The 25,280-nt window shown below is 39.5% G+C and overlaps 1 protein-coding gene across 5 annotated transcripts in view; it reads left to right on the plus strand.

The window, feature by feature from the left end:
• The window catches only part of MAP3K4 (mitogen-activated protein kinase kinase kinase 4), a 112,904-nt gene that overhangs the window by 22,447 nt on the left and 65,177 nt on the right, over positions 1–25,280 (plus strand). For all 5 annotated transcript variants that reach the window (XM_073894187.1, XM_025866434.2, XM_025866436.2 and 2 more), the window contains exon 2: positions 19,865–20,055. In XM_073894187.1, coding sequence (XP_073750288.1) covers positions 19,865–20,055 — 191 coding nt within the window. The remainder of the gene's footprint in view (positions 1–19,864; positions 20,056–25,280) is intronic.

Consider the following 25,280-nt stretch of genomic DNA (forward strand, 5'->3'; position numbering starts at 1 on the left):
CACCCAGCCACCCCATCCCTCCCACCCCCCACCACTCCAGCAACCCTGTTTGTTTCCTGAGATTAAGAATTCCTCATATCAGTGAGGTCATATGATACATGTCTTTCTCTGATTGACTTATTTCACTCAGCATAACACTCTCCAGTTCCATCCATGTTGTTGCAAATGGCAAGATTTCATTCCTTTTGATGGCTGCATAATACTCCATTTTATATATATACCACATCTTCTTTATCCATTCATCTGTCGATGGACATCTTGGCTCTTTCCACAGTTTGGCTATTGTGGACATTGCTGCTGTAAACATCGCAGTGCACATACCCCTTCGGATCTCTACATTTGTATCTTTGGGGTAAATACCCAGTAGGATGCACAAACATTTACATTTTGATGAGGTCTAACTTATCTTATTTTGTCCTTTGTTGCTCATGCTTTTGAGTAACATCTAAGAATCCTTTGCCAAATCTGAGGTCCTACAGATTTACCCCTGTTTTTGCTTAAGAGTTTTATAATTTTAGCTCTTACATTTAGATCTTTGATCCATTTAAAATTGATTTTTGTATATAGTGTGAGTTAAGGGTCCAAGTTCATTCTTTTGTGTGTGGCCACCTGGTTATGCCAGCATCATTTGCTGAAAAGACTCTCTTTCCTTATTGAATAGTCTAGGCACCTTGTCAAAAATCTGTTGACCATAGGTGTAGCTTTATATCTGGACTCTCAGTTCTGTTCCATTGATCTGTCTATCTGTTGTATGCCACAACGATACTGTCTTGATTATTGTTAACTTCTGTAGTAATTGCAACAGGAAATCAGGAGGGTCAGTCCTTCAACTTTAGTCTTTTCTAGGATTGTTTTGGTTGTCTTTATCTTTTTAACCCCTTGTATCCCTGTGCCTAGAATAGTGTTTGGGATATAGTAACTTTTGGTAAGTATTTATTGCATGGATGGTTTGAAGTAACTAATTCAGCTTCAGTTTGTTTATTTATTTATTAATTTTTTAAAGATTTTATTTATTTGACAGAGAGAGACACAGCGAGAGAGGGAACACAAGCAGGGGGAGTGGGAGAGGGAGAAGCAGGCTTCCCGCGGAGCAGGGAGCCCGATGTGGGGCTCTATCCCAGACTCTGGGATCATGACCTGAGCTGAAGGCAGACGCTTAATGACTGAGCCACCCAGGCGCCCCTCAGTTTAAATGGTAAATTGATATCTCTAAAAGTCATTTTCCACCTGTAGCTAGCACTTTTTCAGTGTATTCTATAAAATACCTCAGTTCCTTATTATTTCTATCTCTGTTAAGACAAGTTTCTAGTAATGAAATATATCATGGGAATATGTAGTTTTATTAAAGGTCCTGTGTGCACTGACAAAAGAATCATAGATGAGGAAAAAAACATCAACAGAGGTTTTAGTGATTGACCAATACAATATAAAGCTGTAAAGAAGTATTGAGACTCAATATAGTTAAAATTATTCTTGCAGAAGAGGAATATATTTGTATACTTAAGTATAAGCTTTCAGGAATTGAGTCGCTTCTTAATATATTAGAAATTTTGTTTGGATGATTCTAGCTAAGTTACACAAATTTAGTGACATTTTGTTTCTATTAATTTTTTTTTTCCCCTCACCAGGAGAACTTAGAGTAATAGAACTACTTACAGTTTTTCTGATGAGCACACATGAGGAACTGCCAAAAATGCTATATATTTGTTTGGTGCTCTGGTACTGTCCATAGTTGAGAAGTGTGTCATTTTTGATAGATTTGTATATTTAAGTGATACCAGTTTTGTCTGTTAAATCTTAACTTTTAGATCTTTTATACTCCTTTTCAAAAATTAAGTCTACAAAGAATCTTTCTGATCTTATGTAAATTACAGAAACTGGGACCCAGAGCATTTTAATTGCTATAAAATAAATGGGTTGGATTTGATTATTTGTAAGTGTTTTAAGCTCTAAAATGAGATGATGTTTGCTTTTTTATATTAATTTATTTTTGTATATAAACAAAATTTTCCCTCTTCTTTGTTTCCTATAGTAACTGCTATATGATTCTATCATAAAATCCTTAGGTACATTGTGGAGTTAGTCACTTTGAAAGTCAAGTATTGCTTTTCCTTATATATATTATGGAGTAGGTAGTGTATCATTTCATTATAACACTAAAAAAATCCACAGAGCAATTTTTAAATTAAAAATTTATAAATACATTGCCTTTTATTTATTTTATTTTTATTTTTTAATACATTGCCTTTTAGTGGTATACAATAAACTATTTCTATTGTATTTTGAATAAACTTAAATATGGAACAGGTATTTTCAGACATTGGACAATAAGACTATACCCGATTGTCATCCCTGAGACAAGGGAGACAAATGAAGTGAGCCCTATAATTAACTTGATTTCCCACCTAGAAGTTGTTCCAGATTGTGGTGCAGGCAGGGAAATTGCAGGAAAAGCAGAGTGGTCTTGAATTGAGGGAGCAGGTTGGAGTTCAGGGAGACTGAGGCAGTTGGAAGTTGAGGGCAGAGTTCTGGAGAAGAAAGGGTGATATTGGAAAGAGCTCCAGAAATCTATGTCAGGCCCCTTTGAGTCTTTGAATACTAGATGCACTTGCATAGGGTAGAAACTCTGCAGGGTTAAGCAAGGAGCCATTGGGAAACTGTGAGCTGAACGTTCCCAGAGCTCACATGCGACTTGGAGGCACTTGAATTCCCACGGGTCAAAGTGGAGTTCTTGTTGTGTTGATCACTTAGGATGTGCGATAAAGATTTGGAAGATTCAAATCTTAGTAATGGGGTGGCTGTTCCTAGAGTGAAAGCACTCTAAGCAAGCTGGAAAACAAATCTTGAAAGGATAAAGTGGAATTGGAAATAATAGCTTGTTAAAAAAAAAAAAAAAGTCCAATATTCTTTAAAGACAGCAAAATCCAGATACTCAACCACATAGAATTATAATGTCTAACATCCAACCAAAAATTACTAGATATGCCAATAAGCCCTTAAAGATGACCCATAACCAGGAATCAAGTCAGCCAATAGAGACAATCCCAGAAATTTCAAAAATGATAGAAGTGGAAGAAAGCATTGTTAACATCTGTTACAATTATATTCAGGTATTTAAAGGAGAACGTGAACATTGGAGAAAAAATAAAAGATATAAAAAAGACCAAATGGAACTTCTGAAGATGAAAAATACAATTTCTGAAATGACAAATACACCAGATGGGATTTTCAACAGACTAGACACTGTAGAAAAAAAATTACTGAACTTGTGGACCTAGCAATAGAAACTATGCAAAATGTACAAAGAGAATAAAAACCAGAAAAAATGTACAGAACAATAGTGATGTGTGAGAACATATCAAGCAGTTGGCATATGTGTGTAATTGGAGTTCCTGAAAGAGGAAAGAAAGAGGGAAAACTGGGAAAAAAATTTAAGAAATAATGACTGTAAATGTTTCAGATTTGATGAGCACTATAAACCCATCGATTAAAAAAAATCTTATGAGCCCCAAGAATGATAAACACAAAGGCAACCATCACTGGAAAAAAATCACTGCTTAAATCTCTTGTTCTTCTATAGTCTCTACCCTTGTCGGTCTTATAAATAACTTTATTCTTGTAGTGTTTCTTCTGCTCTCACATTTCTAGTATCGTATTACATGAAACATTCTCCTTTTCTCTCATTTACCGAGCCTTAGTATTCCATGTTAACTTACAATTTTTTTTCTTCCCAGAAGGCTTTGCCCTTATTGTATTTAGTTATAGCTTTGATTATGAGCCATTTAAGGATTTATTTATTCCTAAATTAACTGTGTTACTAAATTAAATGTTAATTTATTTTCATTAACCACTTTTGCAGGGAGTATGGAGGATTGTGTTATCCTAAACCTAAAACAACAGTGTGTCACAAAGATTGAAAATTATTTTCTTACTTGGTTCACTTTATGACATTTATATGATTTTTAAGTCAGTTTTGTGTGAAGCCAGTATTTGTGGTTGGGAGGGGATTTGTCTCTCTTCTCAGCTACTGTGGAACTGACCTTGTGGCTTAAATACTGATTTTGAAATAGTTATGCATCTGAAACCTTTATCCTTTGAGTGTCTAATACATGTCAGGATGAGATATTTTGAAAAAGAGAACCCTGCTAGATGTGTGGTAAATATTGTCTAGGTCATTGCTTCTTTACCTTTTTTGGGTCATAGATTGCATTTGAGAATCCGATGAAAACTGTGGACTTTTGACTCCTCTGAAAAATGCACGTAATAAAAATTTACGTTCAGTTTCAGGGGATTCATGGTCTGGTGACTGAGATATAAAGTTTTGATACATTTACTTTTTTTTGCATTTCCTATATTTTTTTGTACACGTTCCATTTAATTGTATACCGTGAGACATTTCTTTCTGAAACTTGTAGGTGGTGTTTGTTTTTAGCATACACAGGACTTTTAGGCCCCACATTTCCAGTAAATTTCATGTTGGCCTTATGTATTCAACCACAGTTACCAATTATGTTCTCTTGAGTGACGAACGCTATATAATTAAAATAGGAGCTTTTATTTTTTCTTCTAAAATTGTTTTAGACCCATTTAAATTTTTTCCTAGTTTACATTGTTTTTAATTAGAAGAAAGTTATATTTTTCATGAGACACCTTTGTGTGTGTACATCTTTAATTACATCTTTGGTGTTGGGTAGTGTTTTACTTCTTCGTTGTTAATGTGCCATTTCTAAGGATTTCATAATCCCTAAAGGCATTGTTCCTGTCAGGTGAGCAATTCTTTTTCCTCTTTTGGCTCCCAACCAGTAATTGGTCTTGCTTGTTGAAATAGTATAGACGGTATAGCTGTTTAGGTTGACTTTAAGACTGAATAGTTGAGAAGACTGTGGTTGAAAAAGGCTACGTAGTGCTAGAAAATTGTGCCTGTCTGTACACCTGTCTGGTAGTGTCCAGTGATATGGTAGCTACTTAAAAGAGAAAGGCAGGTTTGCTCATGTCTGTCCCCTACTTAATGCCCATCGTGGCCGCACGTTTCTGTCAGGGCAAAGGGCACAGCCTAACTGCCAGCTCCCTGCTCCTGTGCGTGCTCCTGTTCACTCTGCCCCCTCTGCTCCGGGTCCCCATGGCCTTGCAGTTTCTCCAGTGAGCCCTGCACTCTTCGGTCTCAGCTGCTTCTCCTCTCCTTGCTCCAATCCTGGCCTTCAGAGCTTTCGAGTCTCGGCTTCAGTGTTCCTTCTTTAGAGAGGTGGCCTTTGTTATCATCCTCTCGGGTCTCGAGGCTCGATCCTGTCTGCAGTGTGCTTTATAATCTTCTGTAGCCTTATCGAGGACCTCAGTTTAAAGACGTGTGTGTGTACTTCTGTGCTAAATGTCTAGTTCTTTCTATGGACTGAAAGCTCTGGGAAGGCAGGAATGGTGCCTCTCTTGTTCAGTGACGTGTTTTTCAACTCTTAGCACAGCACTTGTCCAGTAGGGCCGTTGAATGAGTGACATGGTTACTGTCCTGGAGGAGCTCATCAGGTTGCTGACACACTTGGCGCACACAGTGAAGTACGAAACAGTTAGCGTGTATTTTGAGCTCTAAATAGACCAATCACTAGAAGAAAGACCCAAGAAACAAAAAAACCCAAAGTGAATAAGATAAAATAATATACATTTAAAATTTTTATATTGTCCTGTGTCTCCTCTCTTACATAGAGTTCTGTTCTGAATGAAAAAAGTTGCTAATTTCAAATTGCTCTCTAATTTATTTATTTATTTATTTTTTTAAAGATTTATTTATTTGACAGAGAGAGACAGCGAGTGAGGGAACACAAGCAGGCAGAGTGGGAGAGGGAGAAGCAGGCTTCCCTGCTGAGCAGGGAGCCTGATGTGGGCCTCGATCCCAGGACCCTGGGATCATGACCTGAGCCGAAGGCAGACGCTTAACAAATGAGCCACCCAGGCGCCCTTGCTCTCTAATTTAAAAGGCTTGTTTTTCTGTCCCTCTAGGGAGGAGTTTTATGCTCTTTTTTAGACATAAACACACACAGGTTTACACAAAACGAATGGAAACACTAGCCTGATCTGAAGAATACTGTCTTAGAGGACCAGTATATTGGTGTTTCACGGAAGATAGGGTATAATTCTTGGATGTGGTAGGGAAGGTAAGTAGCTACCTGAAGGAGAGAGGATTTGAATTATACCTTTTATTTTATATATAGAAGTAAGTAGGGCAAGCAGAACCCTCATTTTTTTTTTGTTCATTTAAACTGTAGTCACACTGTGGGTCCCCAGCTGAATTGAGACTCAGTATCTTAGCCAAACTAATGCCGTTATTTATAGGCGAGGGAATTTAGATGTGGAATGGTTAAAAGACTTCGGCAAAGATGTGAGTCCTGCAGCTGAGCAGAGAACTAGATCTCTGAGCTGTCCCCATGCTTTCTCCAGCTGGTAGGGACCTCCTTCCACAGGGGGGGTAACCCTCTGTGTCTGCCACTGGGAGAGGGCAGACATTCCAGGGACCAGGCTGGGAGTGCGAGGGGTCTGGGCATGGGGTTAGCCCGGGACTCCAGTTCTGGCCCAGACCCTTTCCAGCTGAGCACACAAGGCCCAGACCCTTTCCAGCTGAGCACACAAGTTACCTTTGCAACTGTTTGTCCTGTTCTGTAACATTAGGAATTGCCATAGTACCTGCAGGGGTCATCAGGAAGATTAAATGAGCTAACATTTGTAAAGTGCTAATTGACTACCTAGTATATAATAGTATATGATGATGAGTACCTCTTATAATCAATGCGAATTGGCCTTCTGGGCAAAGAATCCTTTCTAAAATGGATCCATAAGGCTCTGGCAAGGATTAAGTGAAATTATGTATGATGGTTAGCATAGTGCCTGGCAAATGGTCGGAATTCAGTACCCAGTGGTAGCAATTATTATACTGTTAGAATGGAAATTGTTCATTGCTCTGTAACAAATTATATAGCTGCTTAAAAACATGGAAATCTGATGCATATCCCCGTTTTGGAAGTTACTATTTTAAGTGGCATTTTTTCACCTATCACTTGAAATTTTTTTACAACCACTATCATCAGTTATATTGATAAAGAATTGCTTAATTTTATAATATTACATTTTTCCTTTAGTCCTGGTTCTTAGTCTTTTTACCTGTACGGTAACCCCAAATTTATTCAGCATTGCCATGAAACTGTCCCCTACAACGTTATTAAGGTAATTAATTAATTCTAAAATAATTTTTATTATAGACTAGTTTAGATTTAGAAATAATTGCAAAGATCGTGTAGAGAATTTCAGTATTTCCTGTGCCCCATTTCTTCTGTTGTTAAATCTTACTGTGTACATTTGTCACAATTAGTGAACCGGTATCGACACATTATTCTTTACTAAATTCTGTGCTTTGTTCAGATTTTGTTCATTTTTCCCTGATGATGTTTTCCCGGCTCCGGACCCCATTCAGGATATCCCATCACATGTAGTCATGTCTCTTTAGCTGCCTCTTGGCGTTTATAGTTTCTCACTTTGTTTTTGATGACTTCAATAGTTTTAAGGAGTACCAATTAGGTGTTTTGTACACTAGTCCTCTGGTTGGGTTTGTCTGGTGTTTTTATTGTGGTTTGACTGGAGTTCCAGGTTTTGGGAGGATGACCACACAGATGAAGTGCTTTTCTCATCATATCAGGGCACATGTTCTCAACATGACTTTTTACTGATGCTCTTCACCTTGACCTCCTGGCTGATGGCTGTCACCTTGACCTCCTGGCTGATGGCTGGTAGTGTTTGCCAGCTTTCTCTACTGTACAGTTACGTTTTTCCTCTACTTTTCCGTGCTCTGCTCCTTGGAAGTAAGTCACTGAAAGTGAAACCCACACTTAAGTCGTGGGGAGTTAAACTCCACCTCCTTGAGAGGGGAGTATTACATAAATTATTCAGATTTTTTCTGTATAGGAGATTTGTCTCTTCTCCCTTGTATTTTTTTTTAGTAATTATATCAATATGGACTCATGGATTCATGGTTATTAATTGGGTATAATTCTGTATCTTTATTTATGACTTGGATCTTTCCAGCTTTGGCCAATGGGAGCTCTGCTTCTGTGTCCTTCTAAAGTACTCCCTTTGGTTTGTTTTTTGTTTTTTGAGCACTTCCTCACTTGCTGGCACTATAAGGTGCTCTAGGCTCATATTACAACTTCCCCTTCCCCCAGTCCTGGACTCAGCCATTTCTCCTGGGAGTCCTGGTTCTTCTGTTGGAGCATGGTATTGGAAACCAAGATCTGGTCTCAGATAAATGAGTTTTTTTCTGTGCTGATGTCAAAGCAGAGGTAAGAGATTTTATGTCCCAATTGTCCTAATTGCGTTCCTCACTTTTCTTTGCACTTTTACTTCACTGAAAACCCTGGGAGAATAGATCTCACATGCTTTTATTTCCTAGATCTGTCCTCCCAAGAGGTGGGGTTCATCTTTTGAATGTGTGTATGTGTCACAGGGCATATTTATAGTTAACCATTTAAAAAAATCCAAATCAGAAAGAATGATAACTTGAGCTAAGGAGATTCAAGACCGCTCATGTGCTTCCTACAGTAAGTAGCTCTTCAGTTACTTGATTTCTAAGAATGACAGGGAGTAGTAATTCATGACAGGAAATGTTTTATTTTTTTCCACTAATTAATTCAAAGGAATTTAAAAAAATGTTCTCATTTGTAAGAGTAGGTAGAGGGACATCATAATTCTTTTTGCTACCTTTGAAGTTTTAAACATTTTTCTTGTTTCTCTTTAAACTCTGTCATGTTTTGTGTGCACTTGGCATAGAAGACCCTTTGTTTGCTTTTCCTCCCAGCTTCAATCCAGTTTTTCATCTTCCAACTTTTCCTGTTGAAGCCCCACAGTTCTCTTTGGCTAAGCCTAAAACAACCTTTCGAATGAATTAGCACTTTAATTTTATGTTTTAATTTTTATGTTTAATTTTATGTTTAATTTACCTTTTGATTTTTTTTCGTTGGCATTTCATCATCAAATGTATTCACAGCAAGACTGACGTGTGCTTATTTTCACTTCTTGTAGTGAAAGGATATACACCTGTGCTCCCTGCATCATTCCCCTGGTTCAACCTCTTGTACTGCTGGAAGGCCCCAAATAGGTGCATCTCAGAGGGCTTTTGTTCCATTTTGATTGTGTCCTTGCTGATCTGTATAAATATGATCTAGTGTTGATTTGCAGAATTTTAGAAAAAGATGTAGGTATCGATGCACCCAATATATTTTAGGAGCCGCCAGAACTGGTAAAAATAAGAAAGTATACCTGAAAATGTCTTATTCTTTGCCCTCTTGTTTTTAAGTCTTCAGCTCTTTGTAGCAAAATTGCAAAAATGACAGGAATAATCACATTCGTCTTTTCATCTGTAACATGACTCCTATGTATTTATACACCTAGAACTTATCTCTCTTTCTCTTTTTGTTTCTCTCTCTCTTTCTGTCTCTCTCTCTCTTCCTTTGGTTCTATTTTTTTTTCGAGTAGGCTTCTGTTTAACCAGAAGTGAAAGATGATAATATGAAGTCTTTAAAGCATTTCGTTACATTTGTTTATGTGGTTTTATAAGACTTAATTTTCTGAAAGCTTTCATCTGAAACTATTTTTTTAAACAGTGTATAATTATTTTTATTTCTTAATCATGAGCAGAATTTATCCATGTGGAGTAACTTTTTAATCTTTATGTGTTCTTTTTTGTTCTACTTAGTTTAGGACTGATAAAATATACCTTGTAAATCCATGAGTGACATAAAAGACTTTTGCTAGAGGATCTAAGTCAGGCAGACCTTATCCATGCAACTACCTAACCCTTTCCAAGACCTGACCTTGTCCATTTCTTCTATAAAACATGTCTACTGATGCTCCCAGCATCATGGATGCTTATGGCTAATAGGCTACTCTCTAGAATACCTGTGACTTTCTGTTTCCACCAGTTGAAATATATGCTTCTCAAGAGTTCCTTGTTTGTTCCTAAATCTGTGTAGGTCTATTGTATGTTTTAATTGTTATTACATGCTTTAGTAAACTCTTATACAAATATATGAAATGTGAATGCAAAAGAGAATTGTGGTTTCTCTATAAACGGAATTACAGTGCTTTGGAAAGTCTCAAGATAGGTCACAAAGAGAAAATTGCTATCAAGTAGGTATAGGGGAGAGCTGTTAACATTTAGGAAGAAAAATCATGAAAATCCAGAAAAAATTGTTCCATGAAAGTCTTTAGATTCTTGTTCTATTTTAAAAAAATCGAGAGTGTAGATTGCAGATACTGCACTTGGTTGTGGTGTATGTGACTCATGCATTCTCTCAGGGAACCACACTACAGGGCAAGGCTGTGCCCTCATCAAAGTGGTGATGGATTTAATCTCATTCATGGGCTTAAAGTGAAAGTAAATGTTAAGTTTCAGATGTGTGGTAGTTATCTATTATAATTTAACAAGCCATACCAAAGCTTAATGGCTTAAAATAAAAAGCATTTATTATCTGTTACGGTACTGAGTAGTTCTTCTGCTTCTCATGGTGTTGGCTTGGGTTCAGGGACAGCTGGAACGTCCAAAATAGCCTCACTCACAAGCTAGCAAGATGGTGCTGGCTGTCAGCTGGAAGCTCAACAAGACTTTGACCTCGCTAGGTTCTCCTTCATGCAGCCTCTGGCTAGGCAGGGCTTCAAAGACTGTGGCAGTCTCAGGGTAGTTGGACTTCTTACCTGGTGGCTAGCTTCCCCTGAAGTGCACAACTGTAACTGGCCCAGTGTGCTTTGATTACATCTCATTAGTTAACACAGGCACAGGGTCACCCCAGATCAAGAGGAGGTGATTATAGAAAGGTGTGAGTACTGGGAGGCCATCAAAGTAAACAGCCACCAGAGATGTTTCAGTTTTTTAAGTGTGCATGTTTCATTTTTAATGCTTTTGATATGTATTTTTTAAAATTAACTGGCTAACCACAGGTCCCAGTGACATTTGATAAGAAGGCTTCTAATAAATGAAAGTGTTCGCAACAAACTTATTTATAGTAATTTGATTAAAACTTGTATTCTCACTAATAAGAGTGGGGACATAAGAATTTCAGCCCATGTGAATCTGATTCCAAAAACATTATTCCTTACACTATACCCCATTGCCGTTGTTTTGGATAGTAGATAGTTATCTTGGCACCTAGGGTTATAAGTATCACAATAACATTATTGGCAGAAATCAACCATCGTTTAATTCATGCAGCCTTTAAAAAATTACATTCTTCAAATAATGGTGATTGCATTTTATTAGAGTTGAGATAATGATTAAGTCTAAAGTATCAAAGATAATATTATTTGCCTCACAAATTCACTTATTCAGCAGATAGTTACGGGCACATAATCTGCACCAGGCACTGTTCTAGACAGTGGAGAAACAGTGGTAAAATGATAGGTGGGGTCCCCACCCTCAAAGAGCTTTGAGTCTAGTTGGGGGGGATAGTTCTTGTTTGTTTCCATGGGACATCTTTTTTTTTTTAATCTACTTCTGTTGAAAAGATAAATTTTAGTTTAAAAAAGTCTGTCTTGAAAACTAAGTAGGTTTGTCAAAATCTTGTACTCTGAATCAATGAAAAAGTGAACTAGCGAATGTGGGATAAGTTTGAGGTTTGACAACAGCTTACATGGAGGTTAGCTGATAAACGTTCAGTGATAGGCTGGCAATATAGATCGACTAACTTATTCATTAATTGGCTCTTACAATACAAACCAACCATGCGACCTCAAATTTAGCTTAGCTCCTTTTGATGTATAACACCGGCCACGCAAACTATACAAGTTCTTAAAAAAGGAAACCTAGAAAATCTACCATCTCTGCCTCCCTCTCTCTCCCTCCTTTTCCCTCAGCAGCAGAAGTCTCCCTTTAATCATTATTTAATAGAGAATAGGTTAATGAGGAGGTAGAGGTGGCAAAGAGAACCTCAAACAGGTGAGTACTGTACTTTGTAAGTGACTAAAATATCTTATTTCTAAGAACTTTTCTAAAGAACTTAAAATGAAGTTTTTTTTTGTTTTTTTTTTGGTTTTTTTTTAGGGCTTTTGCAAAACCACAGATATTTTTGAGCTCATCTAATCCAACTTCATTATTTTGTAGATGAGCTATTTCAGGCACCATGTGGTTTACCTACTGTGTCACAGCAGAACTATGTAACCCCAAGTTACTTGAATTTTTGTCTTGTCTTCCACACATTTTCCATTGAAAAATGACACCAAGCCCTCTCAGGTTGAGTTCAAGACATACTTTAGTTAGACCAGAGTCTATGTCAAGTGAATAGTACTTTAGTAAAGTTTTATGTTAAAAGAGTGAGACATTGTTTTATGTGACTGTCAGAAGTTTAGCACCAGAAAGAAATTTCACATTTGTGTGTTTTTCAACACAAATAAGGCCAGTGTTTCAGGGCAGTTGATGTAGACCTTGTACTACTTTCCTTATCCAAAATAATTGGTATCCATGGAAACATTCTGAACCAATCAACCTACCACATTAGCTCATCTCACATGAGCTAATACAAAATGAGGTTTTGGATGGTTTTAGTTAATTGAAATGATGCAAGTACTTTTGAACACGCCACTAGTGTTTATATTCCTAGATTTTGTGTATAAAAATTTTTTAACAGAAAAAAAGAGAAAGTTTTGCTTGATTTCCCTTCCCACTCCCTGTTATATATTGCTTCTAGGTTAAGACTCCCCAAACTAAGTTGTTTTTCTCTGGCTCCTTTTACAATTTTTCTCTTCATTGTTAGTTTTCAGCAATTTGATTATGATAAGCCTAATCAAAATCGATAGTTTTCTTAAAGTTCTTTTAGGAGTTTGTGGAGTTACTTGGATCTGTGAACTTGCAGTTTTCTTCAAATTTGGAAAATTTTCAGCCCGTAATTCTTTTTTTTTTTTAATTTTTTTATTGTTATGTTAATCGCCATATATTACATCATTAGTTTTTGGTGCAGTGTTCCATGATTCATTGTTTGTTCATAACACCCAGTGCTCCATGCAGAACGTGCCCTCCTCAATACCCATCACCAGGCTAACCCATCCCCCTACCCCCCTCCCCTCTAGAACCCTCAGTTTGTTTTTCAGAGTCCATCATCTCTTATGGTTCGTCTCCCCCTCTGACATACTCCCCTTTTCTTCCTCTCCTGTTATCTTCTTCTTTTTCTTTTTTCTTAAAATATGTTGCGTTATTTGTTTCAGAAGTACAGATCTGTGATTCAACAGTCTTGCACAATTCACAGCGCTCACCGTAGCACATACCCTCCCCAATGTCTATCACCCAGCCACCCCATCCCTCCCACCCCCAACCACTCCAGTAACACTCAGTTTCTTTCCTGAGATTAAGAATTCCTCATATCAGTGAGGTCATGTGATACATGTCTTTCTCTGATTGACTTATTTCGCTCAGCGTAACACCCTCCAGTTCCATCCACGTCGTTGCAAATGGCAAGATCTCATTCCTTTTGATGGCTGCATAATATTCCATTGTGTATATATACCACATCTTCTTAATCCATTCATCTGTCGATGGGCATCTTGGCTCTTTCCACAGTTTGGCTATGGTGGACATTGCTGCTATAAACATTGGGGTACACGTACCCCTTCGGGTCCCTACATTTGTATCTTTGTGGTAAATACCCAGTAGTGCAATTGCTGGATCGAATGGTAGCTCTAATTTCAACTGTTTGAGGAACCTCCATACTGTTTTCCAGAGTGGTTGCACCGGCTTGCATTCCCACCAACAGTGTAGGAGGGTTCCCCTTTCTCCACATCCCCGCCAACATCTGTCGTTCCCTGACTTGTTAATTTTAGCCATTCTGACGGGTGTGAGGTGGTATCTCATTGAGGTTTTGATTTGGATTTCCCTGATGCCGAGCGATGTTGAGCACTTTTTCATGTGCCTGTTGGCCATTTGGATGTCTTCTTTGGAGAAATGTCTGTTCATGTCTTCTGCCCATTTCTTGATTGGATTATTTGTTCTTTGGGTGTTGAGTTTGATAAGTTCTTTATAGATTTTGGATACTAGCCCTTTATCTGATATGTCGTTTGCAAATATTTTCTCCCATTCTGTCGGTTGTCTTTTGGTTTTGTGGACTGTTTCTTTTGCTGTGCAAAAGCTTTTTATCTTGATGAAATCCCAATAGTTCATTTTTGCCCTGGCTTCCCTTGCCTTTGGAGATGTTTCTAGGAAGAAGTTGCTGCGGCTAAGGTCGAAAAGGTTGCTACCTGTGTTCTCCTTTAGGATTTGGATGGACTCCTGTCTCACGTTTAGGTCTTTGAACCATTTGGAGTCTATTTTTGTGTGTGGTGTAAGGAAATGGTCCAGTTTCATTCTTCTGCATGTGGCTGTCCAATTTTCCCAGCACCATTTGTTGAAGAGACTGTCTTTATTCCATTGGACATTCTTTTCTGCTTTGTCAAAGATTAGTTGACCATAGAGTTGAGGGTCCATTTCTGGGCTCTCGATTCTGTTCCATTGATCTATCTGTCTGTTTTTGTGCCAGTACCATACTGTCTTGATGATGACAGCTTTGCAATAGAGCTGGAAGTCCGGAATTGTGATGCCACCAGATTTGCTTTTCTTTTTCAGTATTCCTCTGGCTATTCTGGGTCTCTTCTGCTTCCATACAAATTTTAGGATTATTTGTTCCATTTCTTTGAAAAAAGTGGATGGTATTTTGATGGGGATTGCATTGAATGTGTAGATTGCTCTAGGTAGCATTGACATCTTCACAATGTTGATTCTCCCAATCCATGAGCATGGAACGTTTTTCCATTTCTTTGTGTCTTCTTCAATTTCTTTCATGAGTATTTTATAGTTTTCTGAGTACAGATCCTTTGCCTCTTTGGTTAGATTTATTCCTAGGTATCTAATGGTTTTGGGTGCAATTCTAAATGGGATAGACTCCTTGATTTGTCTCTCTTCTGTCTTGTTGTTGGTGTATAGGAATGCCACTGATTTCTGTGCATTGATTTTATATCCTGCTACTTTACTGAATTCCTGTATGAGTTCTAGCAGTTTTGGGGTGGAGTCTTTTGGGTTTTCCACATACAGTATCATATCATCTGCAAAGAGTGAGAGTTTGACTTCCTCCTTGCCCATTTGGATGCCTTTGATTTCTTTTTGTTGTCTGATTGCTGTGGCTAGGACTTCTAATACTATGTTGAATAGCAGTGGTGAGAGTGGACATCCCTGCCGCGTTCCTGACCTTAGGGGAAAGGCTCTCAGCCTTTCCCCATTGAGAATGATACTCGCTGTAGGTTTTTCATAGATGGCTTTTATGATATTGAGGTATGTACCCTCTATCCCTATACTCTGAAGAGTTTTGATCAAGAAAGGATGTTGTACTTTGTCAAATGCTTTTTCTGCATCTATTGAGAGGATCGTATGATTCTTGCTGTTTCTTTTGTTAATGTATTGTGTCACGTTGATTCAGCCCGTAATTCTTAAAAGATTTTTTCTGTGCCTCCCTTTTTTCATTTTGGATTCTAATAACACATACACTGCTTGATATTGTCCCACAGATAACTGATGCTCTGTTCTTTTTCTTTTTTTTCCTTAATCTTTTCCTAATTCATATTGGATAGTTTCTGTTGCTTTGTCTTCAAGTTCTTGGATCTTTTCTTCTGCCATGTCTCATTTGCTTTTAAATCCCATCCAGAGTATTTTTCGTTTCAGATACAGTTTTCATCTTTGCAAGTTCTGCCTGAGTAATTTCTGGTCTGCTTATTGATTTTTTTTTTTTTTTCCTTGTTAGGGTCATAGTTTCCTTTTCCTTGGTAACTTTTGATAGGTTGCCAGACATTATGAGTTTTATTTATTGAATGCTAGACTTTCCTTTAAATATTTTTGGACTTTGTACTGACATGTGTTAAGTTACTAAGTTACTTGGGTAGAATGTATTAACATTTCCAATAAGTCTGAATACCATCTTGATGGAGTTAAGTAAATCCTAAGAAAGTATTAAATGCATAACTTCGCCTTTATATAATGTCTGTTCTAAAATTTATTTTAATTATGAGTTATATGGTGGCTGGCAGCACCATACGGCATTTTTTCTACCTCTTTTTCCGTGTGGCATAATGATTAAAGAGTGTGAAATATACTGTTTTATCTTATTTTAATGCATTGTTTATGACAGTATTCCTCTTTGCTTCCATGTGATTCTTTGTTTGCTGTTAGAATAATTAAATAATTTGGAAATACTTTGAATTCAGTCGTGTTTATTGTATCTGTGTGAGGGTATAAAGACTTTGTTTCATGATAGGTGCAGGTTTAAAAACAAGAGATCTTGAGCTTCTGTACAAGTATTACAGGAACTTAGTCTTCTACTTTTATTTGGAGAGTGCAGCCAAATGAAATTTTCCATGTGTAGAGAATAACTTGTCCATAGTTGGATGACAGCACAACACAAATATTTTTTCTGTTTCCCCAAATTAAGTTTTTCATAAAACTTAACGTTTTTATTATATGTGCTGTTTTTGACTCTTTTTATCTGCTAAAGCACCAGACTTATTTCCATCCTATGTAGATTAGACAGGGGTACTTATTTGAAAAATAAACTCTCTTTCTCTTGAGATCATGAGTGTGTCCTTAGCCATGGGGGTCTGCCCTTGGAGACTTGGCTTACTGAAGTTTGGACATTTTCAGTCCCTCTTCAGTAAATCCTCTTCCACTTCCACTTGCATTTTATTAACTTATTCATCTACACAGTACTGCTGGGTACTAGTAAAACATACCATTTTATATGCTTGTTTTATATTTTAATGTTTTCCACATAGCCATTTATTTCCAGTATTTTGATTATTTTGAATATTCACAACTGAATTTCCTGAAGTATTTTAGAATGTTGACTTTACAAATTATGTATTAGATTTTGTTTCTTAGTTTTAGAAAGATTATGTCAGGTATGCAGTCACCTATCTACTAAGACTGCGACTTAGCCTTCGGTCTTCTGACTCCTGAGTTCAGTCTCTCCTCACTGCTGCGAGCATGTTCTAAATGAGGTCTTGGATGTTCCTTTATCTGACTCCCATTTTTCTCTTTAGCCTGGTATTCCTTGCTGTCTGGCCTCGGTATATTGAACTGGCTGAATGTTTGCACTGTAGTTTTGTAGTGATTACTGTTCTAATATATGAAATATATTATTGTGCTAAAAAAACACTGAATGGTTTTCAACACTATTCTAGAAACTTGGAGATAGAGAAGTAATGTAATACATTGTTCTTCCTTACCATTGACCTTATCTTTTTGGGGAAGAAAAAAGTTATAGTATTGAATTTGAAAGAATTTAGAAGATGCTACAGATGTTAAAATGGTCTCCAGTCCTATACCGTGCTGAACTAAGGCAGACTTCTTTCTCTCTCTCCTTTTTTTTTTTAAAGATTTTTATTTTATTTAAAGATTTTGTTTATTTTTGTTTTGCTTTTAAAGATTTGTTTATTTATTTGACAGAGACACAGTGAGAGAGGGAACACAAGCACGGGGAGTGGAAGAGAGAGAAGCAGTCTTCCCGCGGAGCAGGGAGCCCGATGTGGGGTTCCTTGAGAGAGAGAGAACAAGCAGGGGGAGATTAGCAGAGGGAGAGAGAGAAGCAGACTCCCCGCTGAGCAGAGTGCCTGATGGGGGGCTCCATCCCAGGATGCTGGGATCGGGACCTTAGCTGAAGGCAGACACTTAACCAACTGAACCACCCAGACATCCCCAAGATTTTTATTTTTAAGTAAGCTCTGCACCCAGCGTAGGGCTCGAACTCCCAACCATGACTGAGCCAGCCTGGTGCCCCTACTCTTAATGTTATGCAGATGAGTAAGGAACTCAGGTTCTTTCAGTGGGTGGTGAATGGGTCCGGTGACTTCCGAGGCTTATAATAGGAATAGTAGCAATCATTGAGTGAACCCCGTCTATTTTTACTCTTTTGTTAAGCATGCATTATTAGGGGCGCCAGGGTGGCTCAGTTGTTAAATGCCTGCCTTGGGCTCAGGTCATGATCCCGGGGTCCTGGGATCGAGCCCTGCATCGAGCCCCGCATCGGACTCCCTGCTCTGCGGGAAGCCTGCTTCTCCCTCTCCCACTCCCCCTGCTTGTGTTCCCTCTCTCGCTCTCTTTCTCTGTCAAATAAATAAGTAAAATCTTAAAAAAAAAAAAAAAAAGCATGCATTATTAGATTTAATCCTCATTGGAGTCTTAAGTATTATCCTTATTTTGTAAATGTGCAGTGTGGAGATTTTAAATAATTTGGCTAAGGCTTGCATAGCTAATAGCCAGCACAGTCAGGATCCCTCAGACCACAAAATCTGCAGTGTTAATCATTCCAAAACTGTGCTAGTAAAGTGAGCACTACAGCCCAGGGAGATGAGATTAACAACCTTGTCATGGATAGCCGTGTCTTCTCATCAGCTGAATCGACTATTTTACAGTGAGTGTAGAAGAAGTGGATAGAGGGAATTTCCAGTTCATCTGGAAGTTGTATTATTTGTTGTGTGACTCTGATGCTTCGGTTATAGATGTGGTTAGCCTAAGGGAATACGTATATTTAAAACTTACTTCTAACTTTGCTCACAGTTTTATTTGTTGTAGTTAGCTTTCAGGGTATTTCATTTGTATGTCTTAAGTATGTGTTGGGGCCCAGTACTCACAGTGCCTAGAGTAGTCTTGTCGGTTAAATCAGTTTTGACCTGAGGGATTCTTCATGGATTTCAGTGCTGTAAATTTATATAATTCTGCAGCATTTTTATTTTTTGTAAGTTTGTTTTCTGAAGTTTTATTTGTCAGTATAACTCAATAATAATGATGTCATCTATTTTAGAGTGGTTTTTCTTTTTCCATCTTGATTTTGTAATACCTTTGATTTTATATCAGGACATAAATTGCCAGGAAGAACACTGGTTCTAGCTTGGATATAATTTGGAGTTATGTTTGTAAACCATGAGGTGTATTTTAGAAAAAATATTCAGAACGGGATAGACCCTGGTGTGTATCTGAAAGGAACTTCATGATTGATTCCTTCTGTTTGCTGTTTGGGGATTGTATTTGTTCTGTTTGTATCAGTAAGTTTTGTTGTTGTTGTTAGCTTTGCAAGAAAAAGAACTTCATCAAAATAGTGATATTATTTGAGGAATTGGCTGGGGATAGAGGATTGACAGGAAGCATTACCAGAGAACAAGTTGATGAGGAGTTGCATTTCGAAGATAAAGAGAAGCTAATTCCTTTTTCTTCTTCCGCCGTGTCCTTCTCCCCGCTCCGCGCCCCCTGAGCTCTGCACTGTGGTGGTTCGCGGAGCACAGAGAAACACTGGCCTACGCTAAGTTGTCAGTACCCCCCTGCTTTGCTGCTCCGATCACAGTAGAACGTGCCTATGCCTCCTGCTGTGTGTGCTTCGAAAGCAGGAAGCGCGGCCCTGAGGTCCGGGGCAGGGCTGTACTTGCCCACGGGTCCCCGAGCCTCCGGTGCCTGGCACGCAGCTGCATACTCCGTTCTCGCTCAGTTGTATCTTCTAGTCCTTTGCTCTCCTTCTCCTCAGTCTGTAAGTCTTTAGGTTTAAACTCATTTCTTTCCGAATCCCATAAACAGCAGAAGCTGCACCCCGGCTCTGCTCGTGCGGTCCTCGTGTTGTCTGGGCTCCGAGCAGAAGCCGTCACACGTGTTACTCCCTTTGGGCGAAAGACAAGTTCTGTGAGTGCCACTAGTACGAATAGAGGAGAAAGACCGCATTGCTGAGGAGGAGACGGAGCCATAGAAAAGTTTTACAAAGAGTACTTAAAAGAAGCTTCAAGTAGTTTAAGTTTGAGGTCACTTAATACATTCCTGAGTATTTTCTTTGCTTTCTGTCTTTCATAGGCAAGAGTGCATATTGGGAGATTCAGCTTGCAAGAATTCTGAGTCTGATCCAGAGGACTTTTCAGATGAAACCAATACGGAGAACCTTTATGGCACTTCTCCCCCCAGCACACCTCGGCAGATGAAACGCATGTCTGCCAAGCACCAGAGGAATAACGTAGGGAGGCCTGCCAGTCGATCTGGTTTGAAGGGTGAGTCCGGTACTGGCACTTTTGATACATAATCTGTGTAATCCTTTCTACGATAACGTTTTTCTTTTTATCTCCTATTTGATTTTAATGCTGCTTTTAAATTTCATTTCTTAATTTTTGAATTACCATTAGCAGTATTGTTAATAAAGGAGAAAATAATTCTCCAGAGATAGAAAGGTTTGTCCTGAGTAATTGTTAAAGCCGATGGTGTGAAGCATTTGTATTTCTTTTGGTGAGCAGAAGAGGCCAAGTGTGCACGAATCTGTGCCCTCATCTAAGATGGCTGCTGGTAGATGAGCGAGATGGCTTTTTTTATTCTTTGAATCGCTAGCTTTTGTCTTCCAGACATCATGTAGCGGGCAGTTTGGGAGCGGCGGAGCCAGGCTTCCCTAACCAGTCTGTGACCTGTGCTCTCTGTCAGTGACTCTGGTGCTGCCCTAAGTGTGCACAGCCCGCCTCCTTGCCAAAGCACAGTGCCTGGATGGTACCCCACACCCAGTCACCACGGACAGAACTTCTGTTCTACTTTTCTCTTCGTTGGGAATCTCAGAGCCCAAATAATGTTCTGTTCCTAGAAACTGGGAGTGTTTTCTGTTTTCGTTTCATACTTCCTCCAGCATGTCACAGCTGTTCTTTCCTGAGGTAGATAAATCAAATTGTGGTGACCTGCTGCCTCCTTGTTCCCTACTTTCTGGCTTAGATCCTCAGGTCACTGAAGCCTTATGGTTTTAGAATTCTCCTATTAATTTTAGCAAGCCACTTGTCCTAAAACTGATCTCACAGCTTTTTGGAATTCATTCGTCTCTTGCTGCACAAAGTATAGATTTTATTCTTTATTTTATCTGAGAAATTTCCCCTATCACGTGCTCTCCCTTACTGACATCAAGTTCATGCCCATTCCTCCCTTTCTTTGGCCCATGTTCTTCCTTTCTGTTTGGCCAGATTCCCCTTCCCACATGTATCTTCCACACGTTGACCTCTTGTGGTTGTAAGGTGGCAAGTTTCCTCTGTGTCCCTGTTGGAGCCCTTCCTCAAGAAAGAAAGCAGGCAAGAGAAACGGATTTTGTTGTATTTATTTGCTTGGGTGAAATCTTGCCCCAGGAAGAATTCCTAAGCAGTAATAGTCTTTCTTTTCCACTGGGAAGGTGATTTTTTGCTTTCTTCTTTTATTTTAAGGAGTTTTAAAATTTTCAGATTACTTATTTTTAAAATAAATACTTACATAAATACTTACATACATATTTTAAAGATTTTATTTATTTTAGAGGGAGAGAGAGAGTGTGTGCACACGGGTGGCAGGAGGAGCAGATGGAGGGGGACAAGCAGCCTCCATGCTGAGTGTGGAGCCTGACGTGGGGCCTGATCCCACTATCCTGAGATCATGACCTGAGCCAAAATCAGGGGTCAGATGCTGAACCAACCAAGCCACCCAGGCGCCCCAGGATTTTTTTATTTTTATGTAATCTCTGTACCCAATATGGGGCTCGAATTTACAATCCTAAGAGCAAGAGTCACATGTTCTGCTGACTGAGCCAGCCAGGCCCCCCGATCTTTTGCTTTATTTACACTAGGATGTTAACCTGTGACCTGTACTTATTACCCCCCTCAGGAACTTGATAGCTTTCAGTTGCAGTTCATCATCTTTAAAATCAATCTTTATTCATTTTCTCAAAGCTGTCTATAGAAGTTCCTTATCCAAAACAGGTGTTGCTGAAGTAGCATCTGCTGAATCAATGTTAGTTAATACAGTTTTGCTTCAAGCTGGTAAAACTGAGAAGATGCCAATAGCACATCTGCTTTTTCTTCACTTGTTGATCCCTACTATTTTAGGATAGGAGTTGAGGGCATAATGCTCACATTTTATAGATTGAGAAACTGAGGTCTAGAATTTTTAAAGCAACTTGAGGCCAGAAGGCTTGAGATAGGGACAGGACTATTTTTAGAAACAGTTCTCCTGGTACTCGATTTGGACTTTTTCCTAGTGTAAGCAGTGGATGTTAAACTTACCTGAATGCAGTACTTGAGTTAACTCTACTGCCTTACTAATCAGTCAGAAAACCAGTCACTAGATTTTTTTTAAAAAAGATTATTAGAGAGAGAGAGAGCGGGCACGTGTGTTCATGGGGGCGGCGAGGGGCAGAGGGAGAGAGAAACGAAGGAGACCCCATGCTGAGCGCAGAGCCTGACACATGGCTCCATCTCAGGACCCTGAGATCACCACCTGGGCTGAGACCAAGAGTCGGACACGTAACTGACCGCGTCACCCAGGCGCCCCCAGTCACTGGCTCTTTGTTGAGCTCCTGCTGTCCTTCCGGGGTGTGTGGGAAATAGAAGATGGACATTTGTCTCTTTTCCTTCAATTTCTTTCAACTGTTTGTTCCATAAAATTACAGAATCTTAGATCTGGAAGGGGTCTTAGAGACCACTTATTCCAGTTCCTGCCATTTTTCAGGTAAAGAAATGGATGGCCATACGTCTTTTGACTTGTACCTGTCTGACAGCAGACCTAGGAAACCAAAATCCTTAAAAATGTACTCTTTTTACTTACTGTAAAAGATTACGTGTTATAGGAAATTTAGAAACTACGGACAAAAAGAAATAAAAATACCTGCAAACCCAATATAGAGAAATAATAACTGTTACCCTCCGTGGTGAAAGCCCCATCTCGTGTGGGAAGCATGCAGGTAAACAGGCCGTGCAGGCTCACGAAGTGGAGCTGGGATGAAGGCTGGCGAGGAGAGGCTGCTGTGGGTGGCCACAGCAGGGGGTGGGAAGCCCTGAGGCTCGAAGACTTGTGGAACAAGTGACATTTGTGCTATGACCTGAAGGCTGAGGCTGGGAGACCCATATTTCAAACTAGTGTGTGATTCATGATAATATATTGGTCCCGTAGTATTTTCAAGAGCTTTTAGAATTAGTTAGGTTGGTCAGATTTATTTTAAAAGCTTTCCAAGGAAATATGAACTGGTGCATTCTTTCTTTCTCACTGCCACAAGCAAAGGCTCTCTGAATCATACTATTCACTTTAGAACTGCAGTCCAAGTTGGACTCGTCTTTTTAATAAATGTCACCAATAATATTTGCATTTTTCTGGTTATCTATTGCTGTGTGACAAACCACCCCAAAACTTAGTGGCATGAAAGAACAACCATTTTATTGTGCTCATGATTCTGTGGGCCACATATTTAGGCAGGTCACAGCTCGTCTCAAACCCATCGTGTCTGGAGCTTTAGCTGGAATGGCTCAGTTGGCTGGAGATGTTGTCATGGCCTGGATAGGGCCCTAAGTGTGAGCTTTCAGTTCCTCTCCACATGGTGTCCGTGGGTCTTTGTGGTCCAAGATGGCTCCTTTACTCACATGTCTGGCATCTGGGCTGAGAGCTGGCTGGCATTGTTTTTGTTTTCCCCACATGACCTTCCACATGGCTGTCCTGGGATTCTTCACAGCATACTTGTTCCTGGGTAATTAGAATTCTTACGTGGCAGTTAGCTTCCCCTATAGCAAGTGTCGTAAGAGATCAAGGTGAAAGTTGTAAGGGTTCTTAGCTTAGGGAGTCACATAACACCACTTCTGCTGCATGCTTTGGCCACACAGGGCCACCAAAAGTCAGTGTGGGAGGGAACCAGCCAGGGCATTTCAGCAGCAGGAGGTGTGGTTGTGGGCTGTAAGGGACTAGCTCCTACCTGCATTTGATATAAAGCTTTCGGGAATTTGTGTCCGGTCATTCATACTCTCTTTATGCCTCCAGCCCCTCTCCTTTCGTAAATGCAGACATCATAAGCATTCCTGAAGGACTAGAAGGACACAGTAAGGTAACTGAGGGCACCATGTTGCAAGGAGGTGAGAGTAACCATTAATTTTTTTTTTTTAAGTAATGGTAGCCATTGTCATGAACTGATTATATGGATATGAGTCTTTAAATATTTTTATTATTATAGGCTCAGAGTAACAACTACTAATCTACCGTAGTAACTAACTAGTATAGATTTATTTTTTATAATTGGAAATTCAGTCCCAGGCCACTTTCTAACCAACTGGCTGTAAATTGAGAGTTCCCATGAGACCCTCTTCAGGTTCCATAATTTGCCAGAACTGTTCACAGAACTCAGAAACACACTTTACTTGTGTTTATGATTTATTATAAAGGACTCAGGAATAGCCAAATGGAAGAGATGCATGGGGCAAGGTGTGGGGGCTGACGTGGACCCTCCGGGTCCTGCCGGCATTAGCCTCCCACTGCCTGGATTTGTTCACCAGCCTGGAAACTAATCACATATCCTTGTTAAAGAGTTTTTAAAGAGCTTAATCTTCAGGTTGCCCCCCTCCAATGCCTTTCTGGGAGGTTAGGGTGGTGGGTGGCGGGGGGTGCTGAAAGTTCCAGCCCACTAAATATTTGCTCCTTCTGTGACCAGCCCCATTCTGAAGCTATCCAGGAGCACCCTTTAAGTCACCTCATTAGTATAGATATAGATGTGATTGAAAGGGGCTCCTTATGAATAATAAAAGATGCTCCTATCACTCAGGAAATTCCAAGAGCTTTTAGCAGTTCTGTGCCAGGAACCTGGACAAAAACCCAAATACATTTCTTATTATACCTCAGTGAGCAACTGCTAGCAAAGATACGAGGAGATGGCAGCTTTGATACAAGGCTAATGGGAGTGTAAATTGTCTCAATCCTAGGGGAGGGTAATTTGTTAATACAGTCAAGTTGTGGTTGGTTATGTCCTTGACCCGGCAAATCCACTACTGGGAGTAGACTTTTAGAGAAGTTCCTGCAAATGGGCACAACAAATCCTGCAAAAAGATTCATTGTGTCATTCATTGTTTGTGATTTCCAAGCATAATATGCAGTTGTATAACCACCAAGCAGGGTAATTCAAAACAAGTGCCTGTCATAGTGGTTGTCTGAGCTGCCAGGGGACTTAGGAGAGCGGAGACCGGCGGGAAGGTGAAGGACATCGGTGAGGTCGCCATTGTTGGGATGGGATGGCGGGGGGCGGGGGGACGGGGGGTGTGTGTGTGTGTGTGTGTGTGTGTGAAGGATGGAAGAGGTGAGGTCGCCATTGTTGGGGCAGGATGGCAGGGTAGGGGGGGTGAAGGGCAAAGGCGAGGTCACCACTGTCGAGATGGGATGTGGGTGTGAAGGATGAAGGTGAGGTGGTCATTGTTGCAGCGTTTTATTTCTTGCTTTATGTCGGTGGACTCTCAAATGACTGCCAGTTTAG

Source organism: Callorhinus ursinus, unplaced genomic scaffold (assembly GCF_003265705.2).
Source record: "Callorhinus ursinus isolate GAN/ISIS: 27379988/994484 unplaced genomic scaffold, GSC_fseal_2.0 scaffold6, whole genome shotgun sequence".
Classification (NCBI taxonomy): domain Eukaryota; kingdom Metazoa; phylum Chordata; class Mammalia; order Carnivora; family Otariidae; genus Callorhinus; species Callorhinus ursinus.